The following is a 19,720-nucleotide window of genomic DNA, read 5'->3' as shown; positions in this document are numbered from 1 at the left end:
TACAATCAGTTAAGATTGAATGTTTTTTTTTTTTTTCAAATAGAGTGGTTGTCAGATGGGAAGGCTGATAAAGTCTTTTACTGATGAGCTGGAGGATATTCACCAATAAATTCTTCTCGATCGTGGAAATGGCTGAGGTGCAGACAGTTGGGCCCACTTGCGCCAGATGTACTGTGTGTATATATGCATACAAAGTTCCAATTAACAATAAAAAGCACTTGTGCATTCATGCTGAGAACATCACAGTAAATGCAATAAAAAGAACATGAAATTCACTAGAAGCAGTAAGTGTTGATATATGATTTCATTTCATCTAAAAGCTGAAGCATCGCCAGCGTTGGGTATTCCATTAGCTTCTGTGCTATGGTTAATTGGCAAATGCATGCTCCTTCACTATACTATTTACTAAGCCATGATCATATTAAGCATAGTAGTCTTCTTGGGCTTGGGACCAAATTTCTGCAAGTGGTATAAAACCCATCCAGGGAGAGAGAATGTCATCTCAATGCCTGTCCAAGTGTAATAGAGCCAAATTTACTTAGGAAACAGTTGCAGTGCAAAACATATTTGCTGTATTCTGGCTCTGTAGCGGCTGCAAATACTGTACATTAATGACCGATTTACAAAGACTGTTCCTATTTACGCAGTCAAATCAATTAAATGCCCTCATTCACAATTTTGCAGTAGGAGACACCCATACAAAAATGATCACAAACAATATGTATTCTTACACATCTAGATTATAAGGCACTAAGAAATAGGTACGAACCAACCAGACACAAGTAGCATAGGAACCACATGAAAAAGAAACCTAAATTTACAGATCAGGAAACGGTCAACGAGGTAGCTACAGCTTTTTCATGACATATTACAACACTGAAGAGGACAAGTAGGACAAAATTTGGAGTGACATCACAAACAAAATGTATTCTTTAGGTATAATAAAATGAACAGTAGACGATGTAGAGGATGTTAGGCGGATGTTAGGCGGAGGATGTACAAAAGAAAATACCTATGAGAGCAAAAGACAGGTGGTGACCCAATTAAGGAAACAATATCAACACCAACAGAACAACACGTGGAAAAATCCCAGTAAAACCAGCAAATCGTGGGGGTTGAAATAATGTACATGGATTAACTTGTGATGGGAGAAGGTCACGTAACATCTGAAGGTAAAAAGGTATTCACAGTTCATTATGTACCCTACGGAATGCACACACAAAACAGCAGTTTAAATTGTTTAAATTCACTAACTAGCTGATGACTTCAATAGAAGTCTTGCATCCTTGTGTATGGGCTATAGGCTACCAATAAAATGCTAATGTTAAAATCAATACACCAGTTTAACAGCAGGTATTACCATATCATTTTCTCTCCTTTTGGTGATCACTGCCACCCACTGGCAGACTCCAACATTGCATTTTTTTGATCCCTTTATGACATTTACAAAATAGAAGTATTTTGTGTGCTCAATTCATATTTTAACAAACTGCAGTCCCTGAGGAAAGCCTAATCAAAAGCCAAACTTGGATGTAAATTTGTTTAGAAAAAACACGTCCTTTCTCATTTTTTCCCTTCATTTATATTCGTATGAGTAAAGAATCAAAGGAATACCAATGAATACTAATGCAGTAACAGTCTTCAAAAGAGATGTAATAAGGCTCTTCATTTTAAACAAAATAACCAAGAATGCTTGGTTATAAGAGTGAAAAAATGAACAACTCTGAGGTAAGAGAAAATGTGGACAGTAGAGGATTTCATGGTTTCTTTGAATATAATAATATAAATATGAAAAAGAATTGAAAAGGACACTTTCAAACACTAAATATTAATAATTTACTGCATGAAAACCTTGTTTCATTTTAATTATTCACAGTAAAACATGATGTATGCCCCCTTGCCTTCATTATAGTGTATTTTTTATATAAATCACATCATCACAAAAAATCAATGACTCTTTCATTGTGATCTAGAACAGGAAAACGGCAACCATTGTATTGTCTGGAATTGAGATAATGATGATACATATTGAGTATTTTTGGGTAAATTTTTGGGTAAATTTAATTTTATCTGTTGTGCTTTACAATCCCAATCATGTCCTGGTATATCTGGCCCAGGCTAACAATTTCATTGGTGCCAATAAGTAAACAGAACACAAGGGTTAAAACTTCAGTACAGAGTACAGAGTAGTAGTAATGGAACAGCCCCACCATACCTCCCATCAATCTAGAAACTCTCCATTCCACAGTGATTGAGTCTCCCCTCCCTCCATAGTCACACGGTCTGTCTGTACTGGCCCCCACCCCCCAAATGTAGACCAACCTTCCCACAGCGGTTAGGATAGCAGAATTATGGTCCATCATCAGAAAAAGACCAAAGACCCATTTCTGCAGCTTGATTACCCTCTGATTCCCAAACCATCAACATGCCTACCTTTGTACTAGTTATTGTTATCATATTTATACAGTTTTTGATATTATTTTTAGAGATAGTTATGAATGGGCTATCAGATTTATTTGGGTTAACCTTTATGAGGTGCTCAAGCATCCAATGAAATACTATATGACATCCCTAACATCCCTAACATCCCTTTCTATGGATGTTAGAACAAATCAGAATACGCTAGCCTCCAGTATATTTCAGAAGTTGGAAAAATAAAAGATAAATTCAGATATACCCAAAACAATCAAAAACAAATATTAAAAAAAAAACGCTATGAGTAGCAATAATACATTCCCTTTTTTGTGAGATTGTACTTTATTCGACAAACAGCAATACAGGAAATAAAGGCAATACTAAACACAGATAGTACCTTGAAACTGACACAAAAAAGCTTGATAATGTACTGTACAGGATGCTTAAACCCTTTTCTGTTTTTCTGAATTTAAATCATACAAAAATACTACATACAGTGAATCATATTGTGGGAAGGAGTGGTGGTACAGTGTCAAAACAATTACATCTCTACATATAAGATGACAAATATCACAGTGAAGTTTCCTTATAAAAGATAATGTGTTGGACCCAAATAGAAGTCCTGATCTGACACTGGTTAGTGTATATAAATAAGAAAACTGCAAACTAATTATGATAAAGGCACAGTGTTCCTGATTGACATAAATAAAACATTCACAGAATTGTGTCTGACTGACATGCATATATTTTTCTTCATGTGTTGACCAAAAAAAATAACTGCAGTTATCGGAAATGTGAGGTACAGAAGACAATACCTTCATTGAACAGATCTTCACTTCGCAAGTGAACTATGGCTTTTACATAAGTTCTTATGGCTGAGAGTAAGCCATCCTCACAACAACAACAGCAAAAAAACTAACAACAGAACATACAACACAACATACATTCCAGATTTATCAAAGTTTGTATTAGAATGAATGCACATTCTGTGTAATAGCCCTTTTGAGCTTTGCCATTTTACTCTTGCTGTTTTTTTGGGGTTTTTTTTTGCTGGGACAAAAAAGCAATATTTATAATAAATATTGCATAATAAATCTTTAATGCTTAATATGCAGAACCTTATCAAAAGGAAAAAGGCATTATACTCACAAGTGAAAACTATGTTCCCCAGTGAACAAAATACATACTGTAACATTCCTTCAGGACAAGGAATCACAGGTCACCTAGATTAACATAGCTGTTAAACCTGTGACTTGCAGTACAGTCACACCAGAAATAAAAGCACACATACAATCAGACGTAATTAATACACCATTTATACTGAAACAGATATGAATAACTTAAATTAGAGTTATTGCTTGATTTCACATAAAATAAGCCCAGTGCCATTTGCAAAGGGCATACTGCTTAATTACAGCTTAGAAATGCATATAAAGTATATGAAAAGCATTGGTTTGTTTTATACCAAATTCTACATGAGCAAAACGGAGAAATCTTTGGACTGACAAATGATGTCAATGGCATGTCCCCATATCTATGCTGAGATTGTCCCTCACACAATAAACCCATAATTCTGTCCTATGAACAGATAATTAGTTTGTACCAATTATAAGAATAAAAAGGTCAAAGCTACCTCTTAATTTTACTTGTGATAACAAGCTCTCTTTTGCTCTACTTTAGTACAGAATCAGCAGATAAGAGTGACTGTTTTGTCATTTAAAAAAAAAAAGTAGAAATATTTTCAGTAACAAATAATGCCAAACAGCTCCATATTTTGACTTTCATGGTATTGCCTCAGTGACTTTTGGGTATACAGAGCTATACATTTAAGCTATTCAGATGGAGCAGTACCAACGGTGAATACCTGTACTCTTACATATTTCCCTTTGTAGAGACAGAAAACTGCCTCTGAATATGGAATTTCACTGTGCCTGCACATGACCTGGATCATTAATGAACAACCTTCTCCCATCTGCATGCACATTCTGACTGAACAAGCATCCTGCAAACAGAAATACATGTACATGCAGTGGGCAGTGAGTTATTACAGGGAAAAACAGAATACTTTTTCTACCAGCAGCAAGCATGCTACAGCTGCCCCCCCACCCTCCCCCCATCACCCTATTTTAAGAATCTGACAAAAAGAAAACAGGGGGGAAAGAGTAGGTGGGAATTTGGTTTTACAAAGACAGAACAGCAACCCACACATCTTTCAACAGGTGCCCAGAGGCACGGTCTTCGATTCATCAGTTCTGCACAAAGGAGGGACACACCGTTAAGACATGACTTTCATCTGCTGATAGCACTACACTGAACGATCTGGCAGCGAGGGCCCAAGGAGAGATGGAGGTTACGGTCTGCGGGGAGTTGTTTAATGGGCTGTGAGATGTTTGAGATGATGAGTGTTTTCTCACGGAGTTCAACGGGCAGCCCTGTCACGCGAAAAGCAAGTCTCACCGTTCCTCCCAAAAGCAAACAGAATTTGATTCAAAATGATAGCTTTCCTGAATTATTTAGTTGCTCGGTTATTGTTTTTCGTTTCGTGTGTATCCCTGGTTATCTGATGATGTCCATGCACCTGTTAGGTGACATTTGTTTTATTTGCCTGCTTGTCTCTTCTCTTAAACTGCTCTGACAAAGAGTTTTTGTTGATTCAGCAAATGTTTGAATCCAAAATGTCACAGTCCAAAATACTTTAAGGTTTATATATTCCATGACATTAGAAACATTCTTTGCAAACATGTAATACGATTATTTGGTCTTGAAGTGTAGATAGTACTGTATCAATCCATTTTCTTTCATTGTGTCCATATGACCTTTCAGTCTTGCATTTGGTGAATGAGAGGGAATGTGTGATGTGGTCAGGGTTGGGCAAACCACAGTGGGATCCTCACATAAATGGTTGATTACCTGAAGTAGCCAGTGTTAGCTATTATGTTTAAGCAAATGGATTTTAGCTGTTGTCCTCCATCTTCCATTGAGTGTTACAGGTGCTACACTGCTGACAGGTCAATGCGATTGGCAGAATTTGTGCTTTTGTCCCACGTGTGCATCTTTGTTGGGGTCATGCATGCTCTGTTTCCATTCATCTGTGAGGGAAAAGGGAGAAACAATTTAGCACATTAAATCACAGAGCTGTGTACTGCAAGGTCTAAATGGTAGAAGGGTTCCAGAATAATGACTTCTGAACTTGGACTATTACACAAAAATGTGCTTAGTTCACATAAAAAAATTAACGCATTGTAAACACACTGCTTTGTTTCTATTCATTTATCTCACAGAGACAGACCTTGGAGAGCCCCAGCAATCTTGTGAAAATCATAATTTAAAAGAATGAAGTGTGCATGAATAAAATATATGTAAATAACAAGGGCACAGTGATGGAGGAAGGAGTCAATATTTATAATCATAGAAAATGGTCCCTATCTTCACGTAAATGTAGGGCTGTAGCAATATTCAAGAAACAGATTTTCTCTTTTCCACATACTATTCAGCACATTTGCTGCCTCAGTGAAAGAATATTTTCCGTTCATTATCTCATTACAACGAGAAACTTCATATAACAAGGAACTTTTCATTATTTCACTTTTTGAATTATAACAAGAAACATACACTTTGATTTCTTGTTATAATGAAATACTTCTCATTACAACGAGAAAAGATCTAAAAATGAGCTGAAAACGTAACAAAAATGATACACAGAATTTTTCCAGTGTGGGCAATAACTCCGAGAACAGCCCAAGTTTTACTTGAGTCATTGGTTCTTTGGTTGAGACACGGTGAGACTCTGCTATCCTTGAGCACTTTAGATGGTATTGTGATGAGTATGCATACTCTGAGAATTATGATGTTTATGGGGCTGTACAGAAGAAAGAATCAGTTTGACCCTCTTGAAGTTGTGTCACTCTGCTTTGGTCAGCTCGAGGGGTACGTCAGATATCATGGCGATCTGGGATCATGGGAGGGTTCACAAAATTTCGACCTGTTTGTGTTATATCAAGATGTTTTCTCATTACAAAGAGATGTTCAAGCTTATCGTTATAACGATATACTGATGGGGAAAACATTTTCTCAGTTAATGAGCTACCTTAACATTCTGAGTCCTTTTCAGAGGAAAAATAATATATTGGTCTTAAAATATGTACTGAAGGAACATAAGCTATTTCTGTAAAATAACAAATTGGATTATTTCCCTGTGCAAATGGAAACACTATGGCCTGCCTGAAAGATGGGTTCTTTTAATGGCATTAAGCACTGTGACATACCAGATGCTAGTAAAGAATGTTCAAAAGTGGTGTGGCATGGGTGAATTTAGGCAGTTTGAAGACCAAGCAGGCAGTAGCATTCAGCTGCAGGCCGGCAAGTCGGCCAGCAAGGTTTTACAATAGTCCAGATGAGAGATTGCAAGGGCTTGTACACACTCACATAATAATAATAAGAGCGCAGGGAATGAGGTTTCTATCCAGTGCTGATTTCAAGTGAAGTATTATGTTTCTTTCACAGAACTTCACTGCCACCCATTGCCATTCTAAGAAATAAGGCTGGCATGGGTGTTAGTAGATGGTGCTTGATCCTATCCTACCTGTTACCCTCAAAACCAAAACAACTCACAAAACAAGCCAGGCGGTCAAAGCACCACTTGCTCCAGTACTTCATTTTATTACAGAGCAACCCTGTAGATTTCTTTGCTTCTTTGATTTGTCTTGTACACGACAGCCTCTGAAGGCACCGGAGAATTGAATACTCACAATATCTGAATTGAAAGGCTTCACGTGGATGTTGCGGATAGAGCTGCTGGTTAGGGACCACACCTTGGTCTTGTGCTTGAAGGCGGCTCTGACCTAAAATAATGACAACGGGACAATGTAGATCCAGCACAACGACAGCGAATCAAAACCAATCAAATTCATTTGTTAATCCCAGCAGGTTATCTCACAGATGAGGTATCACAGTCAAGATGAGACATTTCTTAATTATGGGTATCCAAGTGGCACTCGTCACGAGAGATATGATCTCCATGTTTACACAGTCGGGCCTTCATTTGTTAAGCCCTGTAATTAAATTATTGAATAATTATGGAAATGTGGATTTGGATATATAGACCTATTTATTTCTTTAAACAGCCACTTTGATGCGGCAGATAATGAACCCAAATCAAATTTCACGAAATAATTAATAACCTTTTATACTCTATTTACATGAGATTACTGTTTTAATGTATTACTTCAGCACTGCTGTACAGCCAAATACTGAGCAACAGGCACCTTTTTTAGACTGCAAGCAGAATTTAACATGAAGGCTATATGAAATACACAGAAAATGGTGAATGACTACATTACCTCTGAGTTGAGAAGACAGTGGAATAAAAAGATGAAGAATCCCTTGAAAACAAAACAAATTTAAAGTCATCTCCACTGCCATTCAGAATACATTGCGTTCCAAACATGTTTTGTCCTCCTAAACTATTATTTCAGTTTTTCATATTACTCATGTTCTGAAAATTCATCCCTAAACTGCAGTGTAAAACATTAGGGAGAAACAATAAAATACACAGTAGCTGCATTTTTTCGAAACAACTGTCCCTTGACATTTTCTTTATAGTCAGTTAGAAAACCAATTAGAAAAGGCCTTCTGATTAAAGCAAAGGCTAAATACATGGATTCTATAACCTTGCCATTAAAGTTCAGAATAAGCTCGCCCACCTGTAAGGAATTGAACACAGCAAACAGGTACTGGAACAGCAAGGAATGGTCATTGATGGCCAGGACTCCAAAAACCCAGGAAATGCCCAGAATGGGGAGGAGAACAGCCACAGCCTTAGCGGTCAGTCTGGGGGGGGAAGGGGGGGGGGGAAGGGGCACATACGCAGATTATATGATCTCATAATCTCACCAGCTACTAACATGCAAGCAAAGATGCACCTACTGTACACAGTTCTGCAAATAGAGAGATCAGATCAAAGCGTGTCATCTCCTGCAGCTGAACATGCCTACCCTGCTGCTCAATGGCTGGCAAAGACAGCCCTTCTGTACAAATGAACATCTGCCGCTTGCCAGACCATCTGCATCTGCTGCTCCATAAGGTGTGTGTGTGTGTGTGTGTGTGTGTGTATGCGTGTGAGGAAGTAAAAAGGCATTTGTGTGTGTTTGTGTGCCAGTGAATGCGTGCAAGTATTCTGTATATATGTATACCTATGTGCTTGTGATTTTGTGCATGTTTGTGTATATATCTGCTGTTCCACACAAGCCACTCCTGCACTTGCTGTCTGTCTCCCTGTCTTCCTCCTCAGCTAACCACCCCACCCTGGAACCACCACCTCCTGACCATGAAGGTCACAATGAACATATACCCTAAACGGGCCAGAGGTGGATGGGGCCCCCCTATTGAGTCTAGTTCTTCCAAAGGTTTCATACTACATGTCAACAAGGGATTTTTTCCTTGCACCGGTTGCCTTTGGTCTGCTTTGGTGGGGGTTTAAGCCATGGATTTCTGTGAACTTGTGACAAATTCTTTGTAAAATGTGCTATTATTAATATAAGATGTGCCATTAAGCTATCATTATTAATAGCATTATTAAGAGTCGCCATTTTGTCTGTGTTCATTCAGAAAAGAGTTTTATACCAGTCTTAACAAAATATCTGCTGAACCTTTCAGTTTCAGATGAACAGGTAATACAACATGTATCTCAATTACACTGTGGCAGCCTTCATAACAGGTATTTCAGAGGGAAGACCTTGTGGCTTTTTTGAAAACTCCAAGAATAGCATTTCATGCCACAGTTTACCTCAGTCTCTCCACACTTTCATCTTTCTACTTTCTACATAAGAGCTTTATATAAACATTGTATTGTGACCTTGCTCTGTCACGAGTACATTTACTTCTTAGATTTAGTAAGCCTTTACATTCAAAATGGCAAAATCCATTAATATAGAGCTAAACTATTGAAAGTGACAAAGGGAAAGATCTGGGGCTTTAAGATGGCTGGTTTATGTCCAAATTGCTTTTGAGAGTCTTCCAAAATATCGTGCAGGAAAAACTCCTTTAGATTTGTGATACTGAGGCATGAGGCAAACTGAGGCATTGCTACAGAGTGTTACAGACATTCATTTGAAACAGCTTTGTGTGTGTGTGTGTGTGTGTGTGCACGCATGTGGGGGGGGGAGGAGGGGGAAGGTAAATGATTCCATTTTGTTGGTTTAACTGAAACTCAGATATGAAAAATGCTATATCTCAAGTATGCTAGGTTAGAGTAACCCAATTAACATAAATGGATGCACAGCAAAACATCTCATCTTTCAATCCAAACATACCTGTCCTGGACTTTATTACAGCATAATTCTTTTTTCTTAATTTCATGGTGAATTACACCAAATAAGCAAGATGCACTAACTGGATCTGTCTCTTTGATTGAATGCTTTTAAAGTAAATTGAAAAAGGCCTTAATTTTATGATTGAGTGTACTGATTTAGCATGATTATAGTAATAATGGCATATTTTGTTCGAAAAGAAAAAATGATTTCAGCAAATAGGTTGCTCATGCCTGTCACTTGTGCTATAGGCCTCTGATTGGAAGGACTGGTTAGATTGGCTTCTTTCAGAAAAGCATTATTGTGAATACGAATTTGATTATACTTTTCAAAGAACTGCTTTGATGTTTCCTGACAGGAATCAAACAATTTTCGACTGCCTTGTCGTGCGCTTTTATCACTTTGCTGATATTTCTCTTTATTCCACATGCAGCTCTTTTGGCAGGGGGAGGAGTACACAGAGCCCCTCACGCCCTGGTACTGACAGAGGCCAGACAGGACAGTGCTCCTGAAGAGACACCAAACCCGGCTTCTCGCTCAGCCAGGCCTTCACTGCACTTTTTGCTGACGCGCATTAAAGTTCTCATCATGCAGAAATCGATACCTGGCAGTCAGCGCAGGCCTCTGGGCGTCAGCCTATTCCTCAATAATGTGACAGCTTATTGCAGACAGGCCTCTCAGACGAACCATATCCTTAGCCCTTACACAGAGTAAATCAGTGTTGCCAATATGACATTTTTATAAGGGTATCCATAATAACATTTTTGCGCGGCACCGGAACAACAGAGCCTATGGTCTTCTATTATGAAAGTACTTTGCTAGGGGCCAGTATAATTCTCTGGCTGATTGATTGCCCTGCATAGATGTAAATACCTTGGCACTGTCACCTAATCACAGCTAAAGCCACAGTTGCTTTATTTCATGTTTTTGCTTTCTGTTAAGCCTTTGCCGATTTCCTTTCTTTTTTTTTATCACAAGTTCGTCAACACCAAAAGGTCACAGCCCTAGCCGAGAAACAAAGATTTTCCATTAGGACAGAATGAATGAACAGAATGCATTCAAAGCCTGAGGTGGATTTTACACGGTGGGTACCTTAAAGAGGGTACCTTACGTGACTCAGATCACAGTGTATGATAAAGCCAGTACTACAGAGCATATTTCCTGCTCTCCAAGGCAAATCCATGTTTTCCGGTTTCAGATAAAAGAAATTCATAATCAATTAAATTTCAATTTACCTATAAATCTGGTTATGATGGATAAAGCTTTGTTCATAGACTAATCATATTTATCAGTCTATCTATCCCGTCATTAAAATAAGCCAGAACCTTGCGGTTTCTCAACTGTTTCACATGTTATTCTTACTTTAACTCCTTGCTCATCCCTTGCCCCAGAACAGTTAAGTAAACAGTCACTTTTGAATCAGATGAAACAGGCCATGGATAAAAGCTGTTGGGTGAATTTTAGAGATACAGGGAAAATAATGTGAACTGAATCTGTGTAGTCGGCTATGCTGGAGGGACATTAAAATCAGATCTCAAGTTCTCTCCCCCCTCGCCCTTTCTTTTCAGAAGGGACAGTAGTGCAGCCAAATAATCAATTTTTTGTACCACAGACTGGAAAAAAATGAACTCATCCAAAGCTCTGTTTTTCATGAGAAATTCTTTTGCTCTGAAAATGTTGCACTGATAATGCTGCCATCCCTAATTTCACAAAGCCGTTTTGTATGTTTGAAAAAGAGTGAGCTGTCACTGCGCTGAGGCAAATTGCTTCCCATTGCTGAAGTAAATATCCATTAGATGAAAGGAAGAGGTAATAAATAAACATAATCATCCTGACCATGGACTCCAATTGGAAAGGCCTATTTCTAATGCTGAGTAGATATGGACAATTATTCTTCAATCAGCCATCACGGACAACGTCTAATGAGATTGCTGTACATATTCTCTGCCAAACAATGACAAATGTGGGGTAGACTGTGAAAGGTCCATCTTATCATAATGAATTTGTGTGATCTGTGCATATGTAATGTAGTGATTCTAGGGCCATGAGTCCAACTGAAGCATCGATGAACCACGTGGCCCAAAATCTGATCATAATTCTGCCAGCGCTGGCTGTGGTCAGCAGCAATCAGAATTAAACAGAGGGGGTTAAAATGAGGTTGTCTGTTGGCTGTCCCCCAGGCCATTCCATTCTCTGCACACAGCTACATGTCCATTAGCAGGTACGGATCTAAATGCTGATACAACGACTCAAAGTTGGCTCTACTACAGAGCCCATTCAGGAAGGGCATGCTTTTGTCCCAATGATGAAGATGAATGGTAATGTCACAATCTTCAGTATGTGATCCGCTGGCTTCTCACACACACTGGCACAGGGAAATATGCATAGGTCCCTACAAACACAGGGAAACATACACACATCCCTACTAACACAGGGAAACATACACAGGTCCCCACTAACTCAGGGAAATACACACAGGTGCCTACTAACACAGGGAAGCATATACAGGTCCCTATTAACACAAGGAAATATACACAGGTCCCCACTAACTCAGGGAAATACACACAGGTGCCTATGAATGGAATTCACCAGAACTCCTCTTATCACTGCCGAGGGCTATGAGCTTCAGATTGGCCCATATTTCTGATAGCATCTCGATAGGTTTTTAAATCAAACCCATGTATATAATGACATTCATTTGCCCTTCAAGTCATAAGCGAAACTCACAGACACAGGCACAGCAGTAGTATTAGTTTAGGAGTGAGGACTCACTTGACTGAATTGGCATCCCCGTGCACCTTGTAGTTCTCTGCACTGATCCTGGAGATAATCCTGGTCACAGCGATTAGAATCCCGATGTTCACCTGATTCAGACAGATGAGAGCGCACATAAATTTCAAACCGCACTACACAGATAATGCATTCATCGCAAGAGCATCCCACTTACACAGATTACCATCAGCAGATCGGAGCTGAAACTTCAAGAGAACATTAATGGGGAGCCTCAAAGTAAAATGCAGATATGGGCTTCCACTGGAAGGGGCACTGGCAGAACAGCAGGGGGCACCGTTACACCACTGCAGTGATTGGGCTGCAGTGTTATGTAATACCTTTAAGGGCAGATTTTAAATGGGAGGCTGAGTTCCCTTTTTCATTAATCAGCTCTTGGAAACCCCAGTCTGGAGTTAACCTCAACAGCTTCAGGACATATCAAGATGTCAAATGCAAAAATTGTATGACATGTACACTATAAACACAGCCTTAGATTAGATAAGAGCAAATGCTAAGCAAAAAAAAAGAAAAAGAAAAGATTTAATGGAAAGTTGTCACTGAATCTGAGCATTTAAAGCATCTGTTACTGATATGGAAATGCAGGAGGGAGAACAGGCATTCAAGTACAGCCAAACACAATTCATGTTGCCTGCCAGATGGGCTATCTGCTCACAAAAGCAAAAGAGAAAATAGATTTCAATATCAATTTTTATGGTAATGAAAGCAGCCAACTTATGCAGTAACTTTTCCTAACTGGAGATATTTATGTCACTCAAAGCACAAAGGGCTGTGGGTACTGGGGGCACGAATACTATGGACATACTGTACTATCACTACTTTTAAAAAAGAAAAATTGAAAAAGTTTCTTTGTCAAAGAAACTCTCTCTCTAGTCATCAGCAACTGCTGATGCGAGAATGTAGTTGTAAACAGAGATTTTTCAAATCTTTATTTTGTGCATGTGGGCTCTGTAATGGTGCACTAAAACATTGCGTATGATTACCAGGGTTTCTACTTGAACTCAGCTGTAGATACATGACTGCAGGGGGACTTCATGTGAAGCGAGATAGCATAGCTGCAAAGACGTTAATGCATATTCCGACATTTACTGTCTCCCACAGAGTTTTAAGAACGACCCTCGCAAACTGACCCTGGAGGGGAGAGCACAGGGAAATGCTGGACTGAAGAAGAAATGGAAGAAACAGCAACTAACTTTGGGAAACAAACTGGAAAACAAGTCGGAAAAAGGATTACAGACAGAACAAAGCAATGAAGGAGAAAATTACCGAAAGAGAAAGAAAGGGTAGAGTAGAAGGAGATATGTCAAAAAAAACAGGAGGGACAATTATCTAAGTATGTAGAGACAAAGAACACCTTCCAACCTTGTGAAAGGATCTAGACGAGGGACAGAAGAAACAGACAGTAAAAGATGGGCTTTGGTTCTCTTACCACGATGACAAAGAGTGCAGGAGCCACAAAGGCCCAGATGGCTCCATTCTCCAGAGACAACCAGCAGCTGGAGAAGAACAGCCAGATCACACACAAATTCTGAGCTCCCCTAACATATCTTTACACTAGTACACTCCACTTACCATCAAACAGGCCAGAACCAAAAACCAAACATCATATCAACATCATATTTTATCAAGAATTTTGATTTTACAAAATATATTTGAAATGATAATCATACATTAAACTGTTTAACTTTCAATAAGTTTGATCAAGGATGCCATTTTGGGTTGATGGAGTTCAAGTGAAATTTATAGTGTTCCAGGTTTAAGTCATTCACACCCAAATTCCATAATGGATTAGGCCTGCTTGCTTCAGGTACTTTGCTAAACTGTGTGACCATACCAGACTGAAAACCATTGCGATCATGCATGTTGCATTATTCATAACATTCAAGCACAACTATAATCTTTTAGAAATGTTTCCTATGCGTTTGTGAAGGCATAGGAAACCATACCATGTACCATGCAGAAATACATACAGGAAAACTTTTAGATTAAGGTATGTCTATGGTATGCATTTTCCTTAATTTTATTCATCCTTTATTTATACAGGAGAGAGCCTCATTCAGATTCTCATCTTTTTTTAATGCATGAAAAAATAAGGCATACTTAAATAGGAAAGGCTTCTAAAGAAAAGTTTAACTGAATGTCCTAACTCCTGAGTCCCGAATCTTGCATCATTAGTAGTGAGTCACATGTGAAGGAAATGAGACGGTTCCTAAAAGAGGGAATATAGGAACTACTGATATTTATACAGACTGGTATTTCCTGCTACCATTCCGACTCTCATCATGTCCAAACTTGACTGAATTATAATTATAGTTCAAGATGAGTGGAAATGAATGTCCTCATTGAGGAGAGGGAGTATCAAATGCAGAATTACTGACTTTTCCCCACAGTCCACAAAGCAGAACCCACCTGTTCACAGAAGCCTGCACTCCTAGTGCTAGGCGTATGTTGTATTTCAATGTGAAGAACACTCACAGACAAAACTGCAATTCAGACATGTTCCCAAGAGGGTTCAATTGTCATATTTATTTATATCTGTCATATTTAAAGCTAAAAAAGTTCCAAAAGTCCTTCCAAAATAAGCCTGAATATAAGCCTAAAGTAGACCACAGCTCATGTTTGACACAATATTACAAAACTACTCTCTACTTCACAGATTAATGAGCCCCTTCAAATGGATATGGGAAGCCCTTGGGGTAGCATTACCGCAAAGGACAAAGTTTTAAACTTTAATGAAGAGTTTGGATAAAATAAATCCCTATTTCAATGTTTGCTACTCAGAGCAGAGTTACCAGATTGTGGCTCTCCCCTTAGAGATATTCCTTAAGCATTGTCATTTGTTGTCTGATACCTTGAAAAAATGCTACTTCTTTTGAAGAAGTAAAAAAATAAAATAATAATAATTGAGCATAGAGCAAATGTGGCTTCTAATTCATTATTATTTTAAAAAACACAAAAACAGGTACCGCTGGATGTTTCAAAAGCTATAACAAATGACTAAAAAATACCTGACGGTCATCAGTTGTCATACCCCAATTAAAATTATTTTTATTTTGTGATCAAAACTACCCCAGGACTCTATAGTCCCTGAACGGGAGTGATTTGCGCTCCGTGCGGACACGTCTTTGCACCCTGATACTTACTTCCCCACCTCACCGTAGCTGTCTAAGGCCGAGGTCACGGACACCACACAGATCACCAGCGGAGATCCTGGGGAGGAAAAAGGCACAGTTCTGAGACGGTGACATTTGAGAACCGGTGGGAGGGCTTCACTCCCTCAGTCTGCCGTCATAATGAGCTAAATGGATTCCCATGTTCCTGAAACACATCTCAGATGTACGGTCTTTCCCAACACTGCAAGGTTTTGCAACAACAAGGAAAAAAAGAAGGATCTAGAACATTTGCTGGTCATCAATGCACACTTCAAAGGGCAACCCATTCAACAAAACCACCAAGAACCACTAACACCGATGGTCCCACTAGCTAACCACTATAAGTGCGCCTGACCGAAAGCCTGCTCGTTGGCCATAAATATTCAACATCTGTTAGCCAAAAAACATAGAGCACTGGAAGAGGAAAAAAAGGAAAGCTGATCTCCCCTGGAAATAATCAGGGGGAACATGTGGAGGAGGTGCTATTTTCCCAGACCAGTTGCCAAGCTGTGTGCATTCCTCTGCCTGCCCAGACCCGGTCCCAGAGAGACCCTGTTAAAGCCCCCTCCCCTTCCCCCCATTCACACATTCCCCCCGTTTCACAGTGATCTGAGCACACCCCAGCTGGGGGTTCATCTGCACCATCTCGTCGTAATCAGGTCAGGAACATCCTACATGCCCCTCTCTTTTGGCTGAGGTGAAGACACACAGCCAACCCTAGATCACACAGCTGTTTGTAACTGGTACATTATACTTCTGTGATTGGAAGTGTGGATCACAAAAAATATAAATAAAATTGATTAAATCTAATAAGAAGTCCACAAAAACGTCAGTAGTCAGCAGTTACTATAACTCTACAATATACTTATTATAACTATAAATATGTACAAGATATTAAAAACAGCATCATGTACTTTGTCCTTTGGTAAAGCATAATTCATTTCAGTGGATATATTTTTAAAATAAAATATATCTTACTTTTCTTGTGTACTATTATACAAATTGTACTTTATATTGATGTGAAGGATAACCATTTTTCAGTTGTGCTTTGTGCTTTGAATGAAAGATAGCTTTTTTCTTTTTTTTCTTCCTATAATTTCATTGGTTTATTCGAGTTTAATAATACGCAGCACACTGCAGATAAACTCAATTGTTTCGTTAACGTGTCTTTAATTTAGGGCCACATGTTTTCTGTGACGCAGTGCTCAGTTACTGCCAGTGACATAAATCTGGGGGATGACTCGGAATTAAATAAATAAATAAGGAATAAAGACTTTATTGACAAAGGAGAAATGGAACAGGTCAAAACTGCTGCTTGATCCAAATGCAAACCAAATGCAGAACATCAGTGTGCTGCACATGTGAGGATGACTCAATTAATAAAGCTTTCATTCAAAACAGAAGTAATGCGAAAGCCACACTCCAAAATCCCCTGTGATCTACTGTAGTGACAATAAATCTCCATGACGTCTTCCCTCCTCAGGAATATTGAAAAGAGAAAACAATGAGGACATTCCTTGCCTGGTCCAATAGGGTTCTCTTGCGTTAATCAAATTTTTTTTATTATTTAACATTGAACTTGTTTGAACATGTTTTGAATTGAACATGTTTTCACTGATCCTGAGGAGGAAGAGGAACCTGACTTGAGCCAAGTGAAACAGATGCCGATGCCGGTGTTTACCACAGACACACTGAGGTCCATATCCCACCAATTAACACCGTGAGCTATGTCACTTACAGCCACACTCACTGTCAGCTGCTTCCTGTTAGCCACCAGCTGTAATCTATCTACAGCACACTGGAAACTCTTAACACGGTACCTGTGAACATCAATCTTCCAAGAACAGCGTTTATGCACTGTCCAATCAGAGAGCATTTTGGTGTCAAGTGACTCTCATCTGTATGAATGATACTGAGCCACCTCCACACAAATTTCTCTCACCATTTGTCTTGAAGCCCAATACGTCTAAAACCAACACTGAGAGCTATGTGTGACTAGCTTTTCACTGTCCGTTAAACTGATTCATAAAATACGGCAACAGGATATCTTCACTGTGATTTACCCTTTGGTATAATAGTAAGAGAGCATGTTAATAATATCACATCTGTTTACATTTCTTATGACACATATACATGTAATGCAACAAGTCCCATGCTGGTCTGTTTTGTAAAAAGTTTTTGGTTTTAATACAGTAATCTTTATTTTCCATACTAATTCTAAAAAATAAAAAAAACTGAAAAAACATGTTTTATGTAGTAAGGTTACTTCTTGTTGTGCACTTTTAGGTAAGCACCCTGCTACAATACTTTACAACATTTAAATAACTTACAGAAAGACCAGAATCACCTCATTTTCATAGAAATAACTCAATTTTTCCTTTATAGTAAATCATGAACTAATAAAAAACAGAATCAGAATGTTTCAGTGCAGTCACACAGGAACCACAAGCGGTCAAATGAGGGGCGGGACTTACCCCAGCCAATCCCGTAGTAGTAGAAGTGTTTGCTGCCCTCGGATCCAAAAACTTTGATGACCATGCTGTAGAGGTGCAGCCCCTCCACCAGCATCCAGGAGAAGGCACTCAGGAAGAAGAAGTGCAAGAGGATAGCCATAACTTTACAGGGGAGCTGTGGGATAAGAGAGATGACTCATCGGTTAGCCAATAATAAGCATGCATGTCAACCGCCTGCACGGAATTCATCAGAAATAATCAGAAACAAAGAAAACGCAATTAGCAACCGACGCAAGCTGCCGTATTGTTTCCCGGTCGACGCACGCCCCAGACCAAATCACGAAGGTGTGAGAGAATTCATTCAGCTTGGCAGGAGCTTCTGAATGCAGCCTCTCTTAATGAGTCTGGGGTTCCTTAAGAAGACTCAGCATATGCTGATAGATCTTATTATCTTGTCAAAGTCTGGTTGATTCGATCAGCGCTTTTTCACCACCTGCATAATTGCCGGGTCTGTCTGAATCACCATCTCAGCGTACTGTTTATGGCTTCGCAGGGTCTGATCTGGCCAGAGAAACTGGAACAAGAGCTCTAACTTCTGATAATATATGCACATACAGGAAGAGAGCACAGGAATGGAGGGAATAACATACTTGCATAGAAATAGACTGTACTGGAATACATGAGGTGAAAAAAGTACATAACACGGGGATTCATAAAGAGACCCTTGCTGAGTGTCGGGTGAGCTGAACTAGTCGTTAACATTGAGATATTTGAATGACATTTCCATGGCTGTAGAAAAGCACCGTGGCAACAGAAACACACCCCCACCCCCCCCCCCCAGTCTTCACAACTGCCCAGGCAATGCTGCCAGTCCACAGCACAGCATGCCAGTCAGAGAGCAAAGCTTAAATATAACCAGGAGTTTGCAAGCTCGAATCGCCCACTGAGCACTGTTGTATCCTTGACCAGTGTATATTCTGCTTAATAAAGGGCTGTGTGAAAAACGATCACACTTGAGCCATCACACGTAAATCACTGTGGATAAGTAACATCCCTAATTATCGCTCGCCCAGTAGGGCAGCAGCGAGAGGGCTTGGCTACGAGCCCGGCCGCGGCGCCGGAAGGCTCACCGTGCCCGCCTCGAAACGGAAGCTGATGAGAAGCAGGATCTGGGCCACCAGGATGGAGAAGGACAGGTTGGCGTGGATGTGGTAGCGCTGGTTCCGGATGGTGCTCACGGATCTGTGAAGCGGCAAGGGACAAGGACAGCTCCCATCAGCCGAGTCAGATTAAACGCTGAATACTTCATGAGCCATCACATGAATATTCTGAAAGGCAGGATGCCACACTTCTAAACAGGTCTGAAGTATACACTGCGTAAGGGCATAATTACATGGCAAAACCTTATAAACTGAAATCTCAAACTGGACCTGCAGCATAGCACGGCTTTATACTTGTGTGAGCATTGTCTATAATCTCATGTTTGTTCTTGTATTAATGAGTATACAGGGTGTTTATAAAGAGTATAGGGCAGTTATAGCCTGCAAGTGGGCAAAATACAAATATGAAATGAAGTGGTAGGTATATAATGCAGTAAATTATT

The 19,720-nt window shown here is 39.4% G+C and overlaps 1 protein-coding gene across 3 annotated transcripts in view; it reads right to left on the bottom strand.

Annotated features, from left to right (window-relative positions):
• Window positions 1-3,161: 3,161 nt before the first annotated feature.
• Window positions 3,162-19,720, bottom strand: part of adgrd1 (adhesion G protein-coupled receptor D1) — a 53,242-nt gene continuing 36,683 nt past the window's right edge. For all 3 annotated transcript variants that reach the window (XM_064354021.1, XM_064354022.1, XM_064354023.1), the window contains 9 exons: window positions 19,248-19,359; window positions 18,139-18,292; window positions 15,656-15,722; window positions 13,942-14,008; window positions 12,495-12,586; window positions 8,118-8,244; window positions 7,755-7,796; window positions 7,164-7,256; window positions 3,162-5,504 (listed from right to left, as the gene is read on the bottom strand). In XM_064354021.1, the coding sequence (XP_064210091.1) occupies window positions 5,409-5,504; window positions 7,164-7,256; window positions 7,755-7,796; window positions 8,118-8,244; window positions 12,495-12,586; window positions 13,942-14,008; window positions 15,656-15,722; window positions 18,139-18,292; window positions 19,248-19,359 (850 nt within the window). In that variant the 3' untranslated portion in view covers window positions 3,162-5,408. The remainder of the gene's footprint in view (window positions 5,505-7,163; window positions 7,257-7,754; window positions 7,797-8,117; window positions 8,245-12,494; window positions 12,587-13,941; window positions 14,009-15,655; window positions 15,723-18,138; window positions 18,293-19,247; window positions 19,360-19,720) is intronic.

The sequence above is a fragment of the Anguilla rostrata genome, chromosome 10, assembly GCF_018555375.3.
Source record: "Anguilla rostrata isolate EN2019 chromosome 10, ASM1855537v3, whole genome shotgun sequence".
NCBI classification, from domain to species: Eukaryota; Metazoa; Chordata; class Actinopteri; order Anguilliformes; family Anguillidae; genus Anguilla; species Anguilla rostrata.
Note: the sequence above shows the minus strand (reverse complement) of the source record. Positions and strands in the feature narration are given on the sequence as shown.